We start from the raw sequence: 17153 nt of genomic DNA on the forward strand, positions 1-17153 counted from the left end.
CCTTTCAACGACTGCCTCTGTTTATATATCATACATTTCACATATAAGGTTATATATGTAAGAGGGTACTGCTTATAAAGCAAGGCATCGCATAGGTTTAATTGGTACATTTCACCTGGAATGAAAAGTAACCATGTTTACTGTTAACATCACTGCTATAATGAAAAATGACATAACGTTTCCTTGAAAAGATTGATTCTGCATTGATTTAACTCTTTACGCCTGAATTTTTGTGCAGTGACACTCCTGGTGATTCATAAGTCTGAACGTATTGGTGTTGATGGCTAACATACATATCAATGATCTGTACCATTTGGGTTACATGGATTTTACTAAAATGAATAGACAAGTAGCAGCACATAGATAATTGACATTTAAGAACATAATTTTCAGTTGGAAGGACTTATAACTTTAAATGGGCAATAAAAGGTTAAAAAGGATGTGTGTCTTTTTCCTGTTTAATAATGTATTTTGTGCTTTCTCTAACTGCACCTAGTTCTCTGCTGGAAGCTGTCAGAAATAAAACATATAATACCCGGTACTGCTATCAAAATCTAGTTAGAAAGAGAAAGCTAATAAAGGTAAAATATTAAAAATGTTTTTAAATGTAGTTCAGGGTAAAAGAGAAGAAGTCATAAGACATTACATAAAGACTTACCAAATAAATTATATAGAAAACAGTTGCAATTTGAGTTCACAGATAGGAAAGATCATTTAAAATTAAGTTGATGAGGGCAGAGATTGTGGAGGAGGTGTAATTTGAGTTCCTTATTAAAGGATGGGTAGAATTTCAGTAGAGACGTGAATGGAAGGTCATTTGTATGTGACACAGCATGAGTAAAAGTATGGAAGGTTATGTAATTTGTATAGAGTCTATAGGGAATAAATAAGATTGATATGTAAAAACATTTAAAATAATGCATTTATGTAGTAGGTAAAAGAAATATTTTATTAAAGGAATAGAATAACAAAGCGTTTTCTCTGGACAAGTCAATAAACCAGTTTTACTTCCCTGAAGGTCCATGTAGGGTGACAGAGACAGGTAAGGCTAGAAAAATTCAGCTAAATGCCTGCTTAGCTGAATACATCTTTGTTTACTTCATGCTTATCAACAGTCTACATTTCTCTAAAATGCCTATTTGTGGTGTGTTTACTCTATGATACTTAAGCAAGGTTATTTTTAAATAGAGCACAGTTCTGAGACATTACTAGATTTGAATGTCTTAGAGCATTGATTATTTGAACCCACGTGGTATCTAGTATAGTATCCCATGTTCTGTTCCAATTTTTACACATTGGTGTTGATCACAGTAGATTTCACAGTTTTGATCAGGAGAGAAAGGACTTTATATGTGAATTTATAGATGCTTTCTAGAGCTAGTGATCTATTTGACCTATAAGCTCTTTCTCACCTCAAAAAGTGTTTTTTATTTTAATATTAAAAACTTGTATTTTTCAGGCTGCAAACTATTGTACAAACAAGATTTTGCAAGACGTTTAGGATTGAGATGTGTTACTTGTAACTATTGCTCTCAACTGTGTAAGAAGGGAGCAACTAAAGAACTTGATGGTGTCGTGAGAGATTTCTGTAGTGAAGACTGCTGTAAAAAATTTCAGGATTGGTACTACAAGGCAAGTGACTCAAAATTTTTATTATAGCAGCTACTTGAACGAGTCTTTAAAAAAATGTAGTAGTTACTACCATTACGAATACAGTAGGTTATTTATTTTAAAAATGTACACACATTAGGCCTAGCCCAGATTATACAATTCATTAAAATTCTTGTCATTTCAATTTGTTCTTTATAACTTGTAGTATTTTTACTTGTTTTATATCTCAGATATTACCCCAAATTAGGATGCATCTGTATTTTCAGCAGTGTTGTTTAACAAAATGAATTATTTCTCTAAAATTTGTTGTCTTTATTTCACTAAATAGAAATATTTTTGATGACTACTTTATCAGTGTTAAACATTAGCAGGTAATTGTTTTGGATACTTAGGATATATTTTTAAACACTTGTTCTTTTTGTCTTTTTCATGGTGGATCTTTTGAGAGTTTCAAACTGAAACGACACGATATGGATAAATACAGACCAAAAACATTTAATTTGAAACTGTAGATAAGCGCGCGTGTGTGTCTGTGTATTATTAAAATCTACTTGTAAAAGAGTTAAGATAAATGAACCTTCTGGTTCATTGTGTTGGTTTCTTTCTAGATAAGAAAATGATTGTAAATTTGGGCTTTGCTTAGTCAGATACTACCCAAGAAAAAGTTCTTAGTTCCTCTGTCCAAAACGTGGAAAACCATCTCAATCCTAAAGCTTTATTATGGATGCAGTTCTAAAGCATGTGAATACAGATGTCATCATAACTTCAAAACTGAAATACTGCTAAATAAACAAACAGTAAAATGGTTGAAATATGTAGAATATTTAGTTCACTTAATGAAAGTGATTAGTGTTAATGGTACTATGTACTTAGGAGAATTCCAGGAATTCTTGGTGTAGTTCTTGAATATCTACAGTTCCGCACGTTAACTTGTTTTTTTTGAAAAAAGAAGAAAGATACTTTCCAAATTGTCAGAGGTTGTTTTGTGGCTAAGAGTTTTGGTGGACTTTTGAGTTTTACTGTTGCTTCTAACTAATTTGAGCCTTAGAATTAAGGTTCAAATTTTAGAAACACACAGGACAAATACGCTAATACCCTCTATGGATTCCTTTTAGTCTAAACCAATGTCTTGTTCTTTTATAGACGGCAGTTTTGAGAAATCACTCAGAAAATGTTACTTTAATGACTTTAAATATTCCGTTTTAGTTTAGCACACACAAATACACCTTCTCCACTATTTAGGTGGTTTTATTTTTGGAAATTTGTCTTGGATAAATCTAGAAACAGTTGTTATTTAGTGGCTACAAATGTGAAAATTCATTTTGTTATTATCTTTTACCCTCTTCATGATTTATTTTATTGTTTGAGACAGAAGTTCTTACCCTGTGATAATGACCGTTTCCCTGTAATTATTTTACTATACAGATTCCTGCCTAATTGTGTAATTGTGAACCTAAAACTTTAATTTTTTGAAATAGTCTTTCTTGGAAGATTTTGCTTTTTGTTTGTTCATAGCACGTGGAACATATTTCTCTGTTTGGCTTTTTTTTTTTTTTTTTAATGTTTCTGCTTTCTTTTATATTATAATTAAAATAGAGAAATCTTTTGGTTTCTTTTTTGGGAAGGAAAGAAGTGTTCTTTGTCGAAAGACCACATTACTCTAGATGTTGCCTTTTGTTCCATTTTGCTATTTATCTTAAAGGATAATTGTATCTGATGTTTCTATTCATGCAGTGTCCAATGATGAAATTTCAATGAGGTGCAGTTTATTTCAGAATATATAAGAATATATTAAATAACCAGTTATAATTATGTTTATGTTTAATGTCAGTATTCTATGCATTAAACACATGTTGATTATTATTCCTTGTCTTATTTTAAACCCAACAAATCTTTGTGTAATATACACAGTAGCATTATTACATACTATACTAATCTGAGGAATAAAGGTAAGAAAATTTTCGTCACATGGTAGGAATTTGTAAAGCAAGTAACAACGATGATTTTTTTATGCAATCAATAGGAGTACAGTCTTCAAAATGAAGAAAAGAGTTGATTCTCCTGATTCATCATTGGCCTCTTTGTGGAGGCAGCCAATCTTATAATCAAAGAATAACTTTGTGCTTTCTACTTGAATCAAACTGTAATTTCTTATACCTCTCATGAGTCCCTTCTATTCACTGCTAGCATCATCTTGAAAATGTGGTAAATTGAGTTCCAACCAAATTATAGTTTTTTGACCTTCTTTCCCCTTCCACTTTTTAAATTTAAGAATACAGAGTTTTAGATTTTATTTTATAAAAAAATGTCCCTTACTAGTCAATCCAGTTTTTATTAGGGCAAGAAAAAAAGTGCCTCATCAAGGAAACTAAAAACAACAGCTAGCCAATTCCAATGTTACTTCACCTTTAGTCATGAGCTTTGCTCCCTACATGGAGGAGAACCCAGGTGTTTTTACCTTCTCTTCTCTGTGCTTCAATCTAAGAGACTACCTAGGGTATACATACTTTTTTATTTATGTAAATTTAATTTAAATATTTAGTATTATACTTTTGAAATTACTGCTTATGTTTCTTTTACTTGGCAAGATGTTTTGAATGATCCGTGTTTTCTATGAAATGGTTTTTTTTTCCCTTGATAAAGATTTTATTTTTCCTTTTTCTCCCCAAAGTCCCCTGGTACATAGTTGTATGTTTTTAGTTGTGGGTCCTTCTAGTTGTGGCATGTGGAACGCTGGCTCAGCATGGCCTGATGAGCAGTGCCATGTCCTCGCCCAGGATCTGAACCAGTGAAACCCTGGACTGCCGAAGCCGAGCGCGCGCACTTAACCACTCGGCCACGGGGCCAGCCCCTGTGTAATGGTTTAATATAATGGTTTGCTTTGGATTTAAAATAGAGAATTATTAAATACTGTCTCTTCTAAGTTGGGATATAAAATCTGTTGAAAACATGCAACTTTAAAAATTCTGAGAATAAAATTTTGTTTTTCTTCTCCCAGATAACTCTTTAGAAGGAAGTAGATTTTACTTTTTCTCAAAGTAAATGTTTCCAGGCATAATGTGAAACCAGGTGGGAGGACAGTTCTTTTGATTTCTGTAAGTGTAAAATTTTTGGAGAAAAAGGATTTAGTATTGTAATGCAATAATAGCTAGGTGTTTCATATATAGCGAAGATAATTCAAAAGACCCACTGTTTCCCGAGAAAGTACTAGTACCTCACAGTACTAATACTTCTTACTACAACTAATAAGCTTTTCTTAAACTTACTGCTTCAGATTACAGTTTTTGAACACAGGTTTTGATTTGTTTAGAAACCAGTAGTGAATGGTAGCAGTATTAAATTATTTAATGCAAGTGCCCTGTAATAGTCTAAACAGTATGACTTACGGGCTTTAATCAAATGAATACTTAATGTTTTAGTAAGTCTTAGTTATTAAAGGATAGCTGAATGAAAAATATTATTGGTCCTTTACATTTTTTTCTTTTTTTTGTCTGTAAATTGCTAGAAATATTGATTTTTCTTTTAAGAAAAATTGTTTTTTCCTCATTTTTATTATTTTTTTTCTTATTCTCCCCAAAGCCCCCCAGTACATAGTTATATATTCTAGTTGTGGGTCCTTCTGATTCTGCTGTGTGGGACACCGTCTCAGCATGGCCTGATGAGCAGTGCCACGTCCGTGCCCAGGATCAGAACCAGCCAAACCCTGGGCCACCGAAGTGGAGCCCTCGAACTTAACCACTTGCCATGGGGCCAGCCCCAAATTATTTGCTTTTGAAATTAATTTCAGAAAGATAATATCTAACATTCTTGCTTTAAATGTGCTTTTTTGGTAACTGAAGAATTCCTATCACTTAAATACTATGCATAGTACCCAATCACCTACTCTTTTATCACTGCATTCCTTTTTTTTTTTTTTTTTTTTATAATGAATCACTCTGTTATACTCAGACATTGGGACATTATAAAGAATGCCTTTTTAAAATGACTAAAAATCTGCTAATTCATGTATGTTCGTGGTTCCCCCTTGCAAAATTAGATCTGATTGGTGAAATGGGGAACAAGTGGATGGGAAAGTTACAAGGGGGTTTTTGCGTGTGTGTGTGTGTGTGTGTGTGTGTGTGTGTATCAACAAAAAACAGAAGTTGAAACTGTCTAATAATTTAAAGGACTATGTCAGTACAGGCTGAATGACCTTTTGTCAATTATTGAAAAAGAGATTCCTGTATTAGCTGAGAGGTTGGATTAAGGTTTTTGAATTAAGAGTTTAGTGTCTGCCTATTATTTAGATTTGTTTGAATCACTGACTTTTTTTTCTTCAAAATAACATACAATTCCCCAATTTTCCACAGTGGCAGGAAAACCTTTTAAACCAGAGACTTAAGTCACACTTCAGTTCTTATGCTGTAGAAATATTAACCTTTCCTAAGAGTTCTCTTTTGTGGTTGGGAGTGGTGTTGGTAAGGAATGATGGTCATTAATGATGTTTTCAAATTATCCGTTCCAGGCACTTTACCAGGAGTTTGCATTAGTGGCTGTAAAAGAAAAAACAATAAAAAAAAGCGATTCACAAACCTCTGAAATTTTGGTTATGGCATTAAACTTGGAATTAATATTGAGTTCTATTATTATCCTTTCATCCTGAAAAAGTATATACATATTTTTGTTCCTATTTGCAAATTGGCATTAATCTTGCTCCCCCTTTTTTTTTGGATAGAGAGAAATCATCTAAATTATTTTGAATCTCCTGGAAGAAAGGAAAAGTATTATTACTACAAAATCTAAATGTCTTTGATTACAAAATAATGAACTGATTTCATTGTGCCAATTCTTTGGGTGGAATGTGCTTGGTTTTATGCCCTTGGCCTTCTAAATTATTGTTTAAATGTGTAAATTTTACATAGGGACTTTTTCATTGTTGAATAAAATATGACTTGGTTGATATTAAGTGCTAATATTATTGAAGTCACCACAGAAGATTACCACCAATATAAGATTCAAGCTCACAATTTTTTGAACAAGAGATGTATGTGATATACATATACTTAGAGTCAGCCTAGTCCATGTAGTGATTTGAATATTCTTTATAGAAATTGATTTGGGTTTTATTAATTTGTTATGGTGAGGAATATTGTCACTGAGGTAACATGTGTGCCACTGTTCCTCTATTTTGGATGTGGAACACCATCACAGCGTGGCTTGATAAGTAGTGTGTAGGTCTGTGCTTGGGATCTGAACCTGTGAACCCTGGGCCGCCTAAGCAGAGTGCATGCACTTAACCTCTCTGCCACTGGGCCAGCCCTAGTTTGGGTTTTAGATGTCACATTGAGAAACTTCTTGCAACATTTACTGCTATTAGGATTTGTATTCTCTAGTTATATTAATTCACTGTGTCTTTCCATTGTCTTTGTAACCTGATGTACTAAATAAAGTCCAAGTTTGACTTGGACTGTCTGCTTTGAGTCCTGTCTTTGCATTTTTAATATTTGGCCTTAGATAAGTCAGGTAACCTATTTGGACCTTAGTTTCTAGTTGTGTCGTGAGGATTATAGAGAGTAGATATACATGCTGGGCTTTTATTTTTCAGATTCTCACTGAATGAGGTAGTTGGGTCACAGCTTCAGTTTTGCTCTGTTCTTGCACTGTTTAGGCTCAGTGAGCATGAGGTATAAAAAGGGGAAAAAAAAGTTGAAACCTGGAATGCTTCAGTGGTTATTTTAAAGAACAGATTTTGACTGGTGAAAATTTTACATAGCGACCTTTTTCATTATTGAGTAAAATATGACCTGGTTGATATTAAGTGTTAACATTATTGAGATTACCACGTAATATTACCAGCAATATAAGATTTGAACTCACAGTTTTTTGGAGAAGAGATGTGATATTGGCATCACTTAATAGTCATAATTTATACTACAAATCTTCATTCATTTAACATTTATTCAGCAGGAGAAATACCTGACCTGGAGAAAAAAAAGAGCCTGTGTTCTAACCTTGGGGTATGTTTGTTATATAAGACCTGTTTACCAACACAATCACTTGTTAATATTCCTGACTAGGAACTTTGACATAGTATTTATTCATTGAACTCCTGTTGAGACATAAGTGAGAGATTTCAAAACCCACAGTATAAACTTTAGATTATTTAGAGTAATGAGGAAAAGGTACAGCCATGATTAATTATGAACTACAAAATACTTAATATTTATTGCTTTATCAAAAGTTCTAAGTTGTTAGTTAAACCAAAGTGTAACTTAAAAAATTATAGTAATTTATTTCTACTCTAAATCAGAAACGTAGTTATCAAAAGAACTATATTTGAAATTAATCATTTATATCTTTTGGTTCACTCATTAAGATGTTAAGAATTAGTGAAAATGGGCAAAATCTAGGGAAAATGGGATCCTGAAACATATAAATTTGTCCCTAGATTATTGATTTCATCATCATAAAGTATAACTTTTTATGTATGAATTTTAGTTGGTTTTATTTTGCATATTGGTAGACCAGTTAGGGCTGATTTTGTTTTCCTAGACGTAGATCAAATTTGTTGTCTTAAAATATAATTGTTTTTTAATTAATTAAACATTGAGTGTTTTAAAACATGAACTGGAAGTTCTTGTTATTAAAGTTAGTGTATTTATTAAAGCTCTTCAGATTTGTTATATTAAACTGTTGAGAAACAAAAATACTTGGTTAACATCCGTGATTTTCTCATCATAAGAGCTTGCTTCAGAATTATTCGGGTCCTGCACAACTTCTTTAAACTGATTTGCTATAAACTATCAGTTGAACCTGGGAGATCTGTTCATCATTCAGAGATTTTCAATGTGATATGATTGTAGGAGACTTCTACCAGTATATCATTATGGCCCTCAAAATATTAAAATACCAGTTTGGTCTACCAATGTTCACTTTTTGGTTATCCTATCTTTGTAATGCTGGTCTTGACTTCTGGTAAGTACAGAAAAGAAATTTGACAATTAGGTAAATTGCTACCTTTCTTTTTTGCTTTTATTGTGGATTTTACTGTATGTTTATGATTTATATTGTAATTTTATTTTTTCTTTGTCAGACATTGTTTTATCACATTTGGCAATAATCACTGATAAACTTAGAAATCTGAAAATGCATGTCTGACTTTTTAAACCTTCTAATTCAAAATGTCTGATCCCTTCCTTTTATTAAGGCTGCAAGGTGTGACTGTTGTAAATCTCAAGGAACTCTTAAAGAGAGAGTGCAGTGGCGTGGGGAAATGAAACATTTCTGTGATCAACATTGCTTATTACGTTTCTACTGTCAGCAAAATGAGCCCAACATGACAACTCAGAAAGGACCTGAAAACTTACATTATGGTATGTAATAATTTAAATAGTAAGTTGAAAAATCTATACAGTAGTCTTTGGTTTCTTAGATCTGAACTGAATTCAAAGTAATGATAATGAATAGGTGATTTTGGAGATAGTTTACTAGCAAGTTCTATAGTTTCTTTGGGTGGGAGTGCCCTGTATGATGTTTCTATAGGTATATTTCTTTTTATTTTATTCTCTTGTAAAAACTTAATGCTAATTGAAGGAATAGAGTCCAGTTGGAGTGGAGAGAACCTAAACAGAGTTATAACAAAAATTTTAAAAAGTTCATTACGTATCCTGTATCATCTTTAAATTTAAATGAAAACCAGTTTTAGAAAATTATATGTGCTTGGGGGTAGGTTGGGAGGAATGACAAAAACCCTTTAGAAGTTGTGACGTATTTAAGAGTTAAATTTAAGAGCATAATATTGCGCCCAAAGCAGTGTATACTTTCTGAGGGGACAAAATGGGAAAAGAATTAATTCCACTTACTTAGCTATATATTTCAGCTCTCAAATTTGATACTGTTTACTTAAAATAGCTTAAAATATTTTCTTCAGTAACTGTTTTAAAGATCAGTAAAACTTAATGAGAAATACAGATTTAGAAAATTCTGAAGAAAGTGATATTTGTCTTATTTTAAATTTGTTTATATTTTTAGATCAGGGTTGTCAGACGTCCCGAACCAAAATGACAGTAAGTATTGCTTAAGTAAAGTGCTAAATATTGGTTTTTATAATGTGGCATAAAAAAATAATTAGTCCAATTAAATCTGATCATAATAAAAGACTTTTTACTTTCCTCTGTTTAGGGATGAAAAGGAGGAGTAATAATGTACAAAGGGCGTGTATATTTGGCAAAACTATTCATTAGGGCCAGGCTTGAAGTGGGCCTCTGGTAGAATCATGGGAAATGAGGGTGAAAGGTTAGGCTGGACCAGATATGTATTTATTTCTCAAATAGGGATCTGAAGATCTCTGATGGGGGCTAGGATTTGTAACTTTTTAAATTTGAGAAATACTTCCATAGTGTGTCATGGGTTTTTTCTTTGTTCTTTTTTCTTTAGTCTTTTCCTTTCTTTTGGTGTAATACATCAAATTCTTTTTTTTTTTTTTCTCCCCAAAGTCCCAGTACATAGCTGTATATCCTAGTTGTAAGTCCTTCTAGTTCTTCTGTGTGGGATGCTGCCACAGCATGGCCTGATGAGTTGTGTGCAGGTCCATGCCCAGGATCTGAACCAGCGAACCCCCGGCCACTGAAGTGGAACGCGTGAACCCAACCACTATGCCACCAGGCCGGCCCCAATGCATCAAATTCTGCTTTTATGTTAGCATTTTAAGACTGTTGTAGGTTGAAAGTGGCCGTTTGTGTGTAATAAAGAAAGAGAACAAGCACTGTTTTGGCGCCCTTGGAAGAGCAGTGAGCCTGCCCTCTGTGTGCTAAGTCTAGCAATATTCACCAGTGTGGGGATACTGGTATTTCTGGCATCCTCATCCAAGGGGAGGTCTACAGTAACCATTTATGGGCATTACAATAAGTCTCTGGGCTGATAAGAAAGAATAAATCAGTGATTCTTAGCTCTGGCTACACATTAGAATCACCTGGGGAGTTTTCAGTGTCTGGGCCCAAACTCAGAAATCCTGTATGTTTGAAATGTTCTTCAGGTGACTTCAGGTGATTTTAATATTTAACCACTGTTTAGAGCCACTGCTATGGATGAAAGGTTGGTGTTTTTGTATTATTCCATTCAGTTTTTGTTTTTAATGTTAATAGTTAAAATCCTAGAAAAGTAAGAGGCTTTTTCCTTTGCTTTCCTCCCCTATGTGTCATGCGTTGTGAAAATGGTTTTTTTTTTGTTTGTTGTGAGGAAGATTGGCCCTGAGCTAACATCTGTTGCCAGTCTTCCTCTTTTTGCTTGAGGAAGGTTGTCACTGAGCAAACATCTGTGCCAGTCTTCCTCTACTTTATGTGAGATTCTACCACAGCATGGCTTACCAAGCAGTGCTAGGTCCGCATCTGGGATCCGAACCTGCGAACTCTGGGCTGCCGAACTGGAGCGCGTGAACTTAACCGTTTTGCTGCTGGGCCAGCCCTGGAAATGTATTTTTAAGTTAGATAATTCAGAAATACATAAAAGTATTCAGTTGAATCATCTCATTTTAATACTAGGCACTTTTATCCATACTGAGGAATATAAACATGATGACTCCCTGTTTTGTTATCTTGGTGCAGCCAAAAGGCAACTCCTCAACATTGTTTCAAGGCTTTTGACCAAGTCTTCAAGAAACTCCTTCTACCAGCACAATATTAAACTCTTTTCTTCTCTCACAGCACTTGAACCATATTATATGACAGAGGGAAGGAGGGAGCATTATTAGTAGGGAAGGACAAGCCAGTGTGCCACTGCAGCTGCTGCTTTTTGTCTTACAAAGTCCTCTCCCATCTCTTCTTTTTAAAGACTTTGGAATCTTTTAATTACCACCCCCACCCCCAATAAACTTCAAAAGATGAGGGCTTAGCTGTATAATTTTGGGAAAATTGCTTCATTGTTCTTTCTGTAAATTTCCTTATTTGTAAAATGAGGATGAAGATAGTACCTACCTCAGGGTTATCACATAGTAAGTACTAAACACATGGTAGCTGTTATATTCCAGAACTCATCAAGACAGTATGTGTAATAGTTAAGAACATAATGAGATGAATCTACTCGTAGTTTTAGTTCTGTCACCTTTATCAGGTTGTGTAACTTCTGAGCCTCAGTTTCCTCATCTGTAAAATGGGAGTGATAAAAAGACCTACCTCTTGTGGTGTTATGAGGATTAAATCACTCATTTTGTGAGTTAGGTAACTCTGGTGCTTTACATAGTGTCCTAGTCTACTTGAGCTACTATAACAGAAGGCCATAGATGAGGTGGCTTATTAACAACGTATTATTTCTCACGGTTCCGAAGTCTGGAAAGTCTTAAATTCAAGGTGCCAGCAGATGTGGTGTTGCTGAGGGCCTGCTTCCCAGTTCATAGATGGCCATCTTTTCGCTGTGTTCTCACATGGTGGAAAGGGTGAGGGACCTCTCTGGATTTCCTTTGATGAGAACATTAATCTCATTTATGAAGGCTCTGCTCTCATGCCCTTATCACTACCTAAAGGTCACACTTCCGAAGGCCATCACATTGGGGATTAGCTTTCAACATGAATTTTAGGGGCATACAAACATTGTTTCTAGCACATGTCCCTGGTGTATAGCAAATACTCAACAGATGATGGCTTTTGCTATCATAATTTTTATTATTTTGAGTCCTTATTCAGTATTCATTGTAATAGGTATAGACTCCGCCTGTTGCCTGTCAGAGAAGTGGGAAGCATTATCAAGTGTGGGTTTCCACCAGCTGTTGTAGTTCAATTGACCTAAGGTAATATTGGCAGAATGACAGGAGGTGAAACATCAGTAGTCTAGAACATCTATGATTTTAGAAACTTTGTTCTTTAGTGGGGATTCTAGAGTATTTCCCAGTTCAGACCCAATTTACCCGGTGCTTGTTATGTAATAGATCCTCAATAACTTAAATTATTCCCATTTTACAACTGAGGAATTGAGGCATAAGAGATTGAGGGACTTGCTTGACGTTACACAGCAATAGTGTAGGGAACCAAGTTCCCTAGCTCCTTGTTCATGACTGTCTCTTACAGCTTGATTAATTATACCGTTTGAAATCCTGATGAATCTAGAATAAGCTCTCACTAGCACCAACCCCTTTGGCCGTATGTGTTTATTTGTAACTCATAAGATATCCACCATAAACAGGTTTGTTTTTATGTATATCCTTCCAGACCTTTAAATGCACACAAACTTTAAATAGTAAGTGCTTTATTTTAGTACAGTCAATCCGCATTATTTGTATTTGTGAGTTTTCCTACTGTCTAAAATTTATTTGTAACCCCTAAATCAATACTCATGGCACTTTTCGAAGGCATTTATAGGCATGTGCAGAGCGATGAAAAATGAGTTGCCTGAGGCACATCTTCCTGCCAAGGCCGAACAAGGCAAGGCTTTACCGTCTTTTCTCAGCTCATACTGTAAGCAAGTGTCCCTTTCAGTCTAATTAGTGCCATATTTTTTTGTGCTTTTTGTTGATGATTTTGCTATTTAAAAGGTTTCTCCAAGTGTAGTACTGAAGTTCTCTCTTGTGTTTCTAAGCACAAGGAGGCCGCTATGTGCTTTGCGAAGGAAATAAGTGTGTTAAGTGAGCTTCATTGAGTTGGCTGTGAGATGGTGTTCATGAATCAGCAATATGGTACATCCAGAAAAAAGAATAAAAAATTTGCCAATCTGTAGATGAGGCAACTCCCAGTGCTAAAGTAAAATCTATAGTGCATGGTGAAACTATGGAAAAGATAGAATAGTAACCAAATTTGTGGACTCTTGAATTTATGACTGATTTTTAAAAAAGCATAGTGAACAGCATTATTTTGAGCCTTTCTGCTCACAGCACGTTACCCAAGATGAGGAAAATGTTAAACCTTTCTTGCTTAGTGTTGGCTGGCTCATGCATTTTAAGGCGATATGGTGTGAAAAATGTTAAACTTGCAGGAGAGGTGGGTTCTGCAGATCAGGATGCTGTGGAAGAATACCTGCTAAGTGTTTTTTCAGGAAGAGGATTATATGGACAAGCAGGTTTTCAGTGCTGGTGAGACTGACCTGTTTTTTTATAAAATCTTTTGCAAATGACCCTATATAATACAAGTGATATCCAAAGCCCCTGACTTTCAGTCGTTCAGAGACCCTGCATCCTTGCTGTTGTGTGCCGATGACAGGGGGAACTTTAAGTGCAAACCCCTTATGGTGAGCAGATCCCAAAATCCACAAGCAATTAAAGCGAAAAAACTGAAACGTATGCCAATACGTTAGAGGTGGGACAAAAAGGCATGAATCTGGTCTCAAATATTCTGGGATTGGGTGCACAACTGCTTCATCCTAGATGCTGAACACTATCTATAGAATGAAAACCTTGCCTTCAGGGATTTATTGTTGTATAATATCCATTGCCGTGGAGAACTCAAAAATGCCCATCTCACTGTAGTTCTTTTTATGCCCTCAAACACTGTCTCTCATCGAACCTTTGGTCAGGGCGTAGTTAAAGCTGTCAAGGCCTGCTTCAGGAGGGAGCTTGGGAGGCTCTCAGCACCAACAGGGACACCACCACGATAGCCCACCGGAAGTCAGTCACTGTGTGCAGCAGTATTGCTTCGGTTGGCACAGCTTAGGACAGCATCAAGCAGGCTAATGTGGATGACTGTCAGGAAAATGTTTCACCAGATTGTATGAAAAACTTTGAAGTCTGAAGGTGTTACAGAAAGTAAAAAGAACACTGTTAAAAACATAATGCCTATTGCATGCAAATAAGTAGAGAGGGCTTTGGGGACATGAAGGAAGAAGACGTGGATGAAATTTTGGTGGAAAAGGCAGTTAGAGCCCACTAAAGAAGACCTGGACAGGATGGCAAAACAAGGTATCAGATTTGGTGATGAAAGCCAGCCTGAGACTTCCAAAAATTGTCCCTCTAACAGCAGCTAAAATAACGGAATGGAATTCTGCCTTGGAATAATTGTCAGTAACATGGAAGAATGTAACCCTATGCTTGAGCAAAGCCTCAAATTTAAGCACCACTATGTTTGTGCCTTACATCAAGATGCTTAAAAGATTTGAGGCGAAAAGCCAAGCAGACAAGGCTGACTTAATTTTTGAAGCCAGTATGGGAGCAAGAATCACTGACACTTTCAAAAAGTTGCAAGAGCCAAATTCCTGAGGTAGAACTGCCAGGTGTCACCATGCCACCATCATCGACGTCTTCCTCTTCTGCAGAATAAGTTCCATCAAGCTCTCCCTTGCTTGTCTTGGGGCATGCCAAGGTTGAGAGGTTTAACTGCACAGTGCACTGCCCCATCGTACATCCTGCAGCTCCACCAATAGTAAGATGTTAAATGTTTTTTATAAAACTTTAAATGCTTAATTTTGGGGTTTTTTTTAGGACTTTATTTGTATCACTATACAATATACAATGTGTTCACAGTAATGCGTATGAGTACTGTACACTATGTGTATACTGTATCTGCGTGTGAGTGTACATGTCTGAGTGAAAGTCAATAATTACAGTATAGTAGAGAACATTACACAAATGCTGTAATCATAATATATTTTAAAGAAATACTGCATATAATTATTTGTAAGAAATACATAGTAAATAAAGTGTGTTTCAACAGAAGCAAGGTTATGTATTGATCTGTTGATGAAAATGTGACCAGAAGCTCTCAGGAACCTAACCCTCTATTTCTTTCTGGAGCAATGGTGTGGTATTCACCACTTCTTCATGGCGACTGTTCATGGCAATTGTGGAGAACTTAACTAGCCCAGATTATGAGAATTGACTGTATTAGTATTCTGTACCATTTTTCCCACATCAATAGGTGGTATGGAGAGCACTTTATCTTTAATTCCTTATGGACAGGTCTTCAGCTTATTTTAGATTTTATTTGTGTGTGTGTGTTTTGTTTGTTTTTTTCATTTGCAAATAATGCTATGGTGAATATGGTGAAAACATCTGAAAGACTATCTATAGGATAAGTTTCTAAAATTGCAATTGCTGGGACACAGGAAACACCCAACTTAAAGTTTGGTAATATTTGTGGTAATTCTTTTCATCATTTTTCTCTTTTCAAATTCAGTACTATGTATAAGCTGTTTATCCAGTAGAGGGAGCTAAAGTACCAGATAGCCATCAGACCTGTAGGAACTTTCTTTTTCTCAAATACCTTTAAAAGAGCCTTATTATTTTCAAAATTCAGGTTAACCACCTTTTTTACTTAAAAGTCAGAATTGTCTTTTTATGTCTTTTAAAAATATGCTGATGGTATCCTTTAAGGTTACACAAATCTGTAAAATGATTGATTACTGCTGCTTTGCCAGTAGTGGGATAGATTCCTATTGATCCTTCCACATTAAGACTATGGTAAACATAGTAATAACAACATAATTTGTTTATACTCTTCCACTTTTTGTTTTGTTTTGTTTTTGGTGAGGAAGATTGTCCCTGAGCTAACATCTGTGCCAGTCCTCCTTTATTTTGTGTATGGAATGCCACCACAGCGTGGCTTGATGAGTGGTGCTAGGTCCCCACCTGGGATCCAAACCCATGGACCCTGGGCTGCTGAAGCAGAGCGCGTGAACTTAACCACTGTGCCACACGGCTGGCCCCTGTACTCTTCCACTTTTGTGTATTCCCTCTGCAGGACCTAGAAACCGGTATTTCATTAACTCCAGGAAGTAATAAAAATTAGAGGCAAAAATAAAATGTTTCTCTTTGCTTCTCTATAGGGTTCAGCGCCACCTCCTTCTCCAACACCTAACAAAGAGATGAAGAACAAAGCAGTTCTTTGCAAACCTTTAACCATGACAAAAGCTACTTACTGTAAACCTCACATGCAGACCAAATCTTGTCAGACAGGTAACTTAGGAACATTTGACTTACATGCTTCCCCTACACCTCAGCTAAGAAACTCGTGCTCTTCTCAAGTAATAGCTACAGAATAGATTTGTTTGGTCCACTTTCTCATTTTCTTTTGATTTTGCTTATCCAATTTTATATGTTGCCTAGAGAATACAGCATATCATTTAAAATCATCAGTGAAAATCACCCTCTGGTAAAAGGCTAGAAAACAAATTACGTTACAAGTGAAAAAATGTTGTATCAAAAATTTCCTTGAGGCTAAGACCCAGTGAAGTTACAGTATTCTCTTGAGAAAATCACCTTATGTGTGGTCTGTAATGATGATAATTCTCTTTCCTTGTCAGAACGAGATGAAATAGTTAAAATATGTGTTTTCATCAAATTTAGATGTTAGCTGTATTCTAATTGTTTGATGAAATAAACGTTTTTGTGGGAGTTGTGAGGGGAATCTGGTAAGGTGACTGAAACTATATAAAGTTTTTAAAGGATATTTTCTTTCTCTTAAAAAAAAAGGGCCTTAATTCTATTTGTGCTCTCTATAACTTAGAACAGCTACTGCATTAAATTTTGTTAAGTTACCTAATTTTGTGAAAACTGGGAATTTCTTTAAAATGGGCACTGAGGCACTTACTTTTCTTTGTTACCAAATTATTTTAATATTGAGCAGCTATATTGAAGTGCTAGTTACCGT

The 17153-nt window shown here is 35.2% G+C and overlaps 1 protein-coding gene across 24 annotated transcripts in view; it reads left to right on the forward strand.

The window, feature by feature from the left end:
* Nucleotides 1-17153, forward strand: part of ZMYM2 (zinc finger MYM-type containing 2) — a 94439-nt gene that overhangs the window by 60611 nt on the left and 16675 nt on the right. For 22 of the 24 annotated variants that reach the window (XM_023621357.2, XM_023621358.2, XM_070239430.1 and 19 more), the window contains 4 exons: nucleotides 1460-1632; nucleotides 8798-8963; nucleotides 9622-9656; nucleotides 16330-16459. In XM_023621357.2, the coding sequence (XP_023477125.2) occupies nucleotides 1460-1632; nucleotides 8798-8963; nucleotides 9622-9656; nucleotides 16330-16459 (504 nt within the window). Of the gene's footprint in view, nucleotides 1-496; nucleotides 582-1459; nucleotides 1633-8797; nucleotides 8964-9621; nucleotides 9657-16329; nucleotides 16460-17153 lie in introns of those variants that run through there. The other 2 variants (XM_070239435.1, XM_070239436.1) reach the window with 1 other exon arrangement.

Source organism: Equus caballus, chromosome 17, assembly GCF_041296265.1.
Source record: "Equus caballus isolate H_3958 breed thoroughbred chromosome 17, TB-T2T, whole genome shotgun sequence".
Lineage (NCBI taxonomy): Eukaryota > Metazoa > Chordata > Mammalia > Perissodactyla > Equidae > Equus > Equus caballus.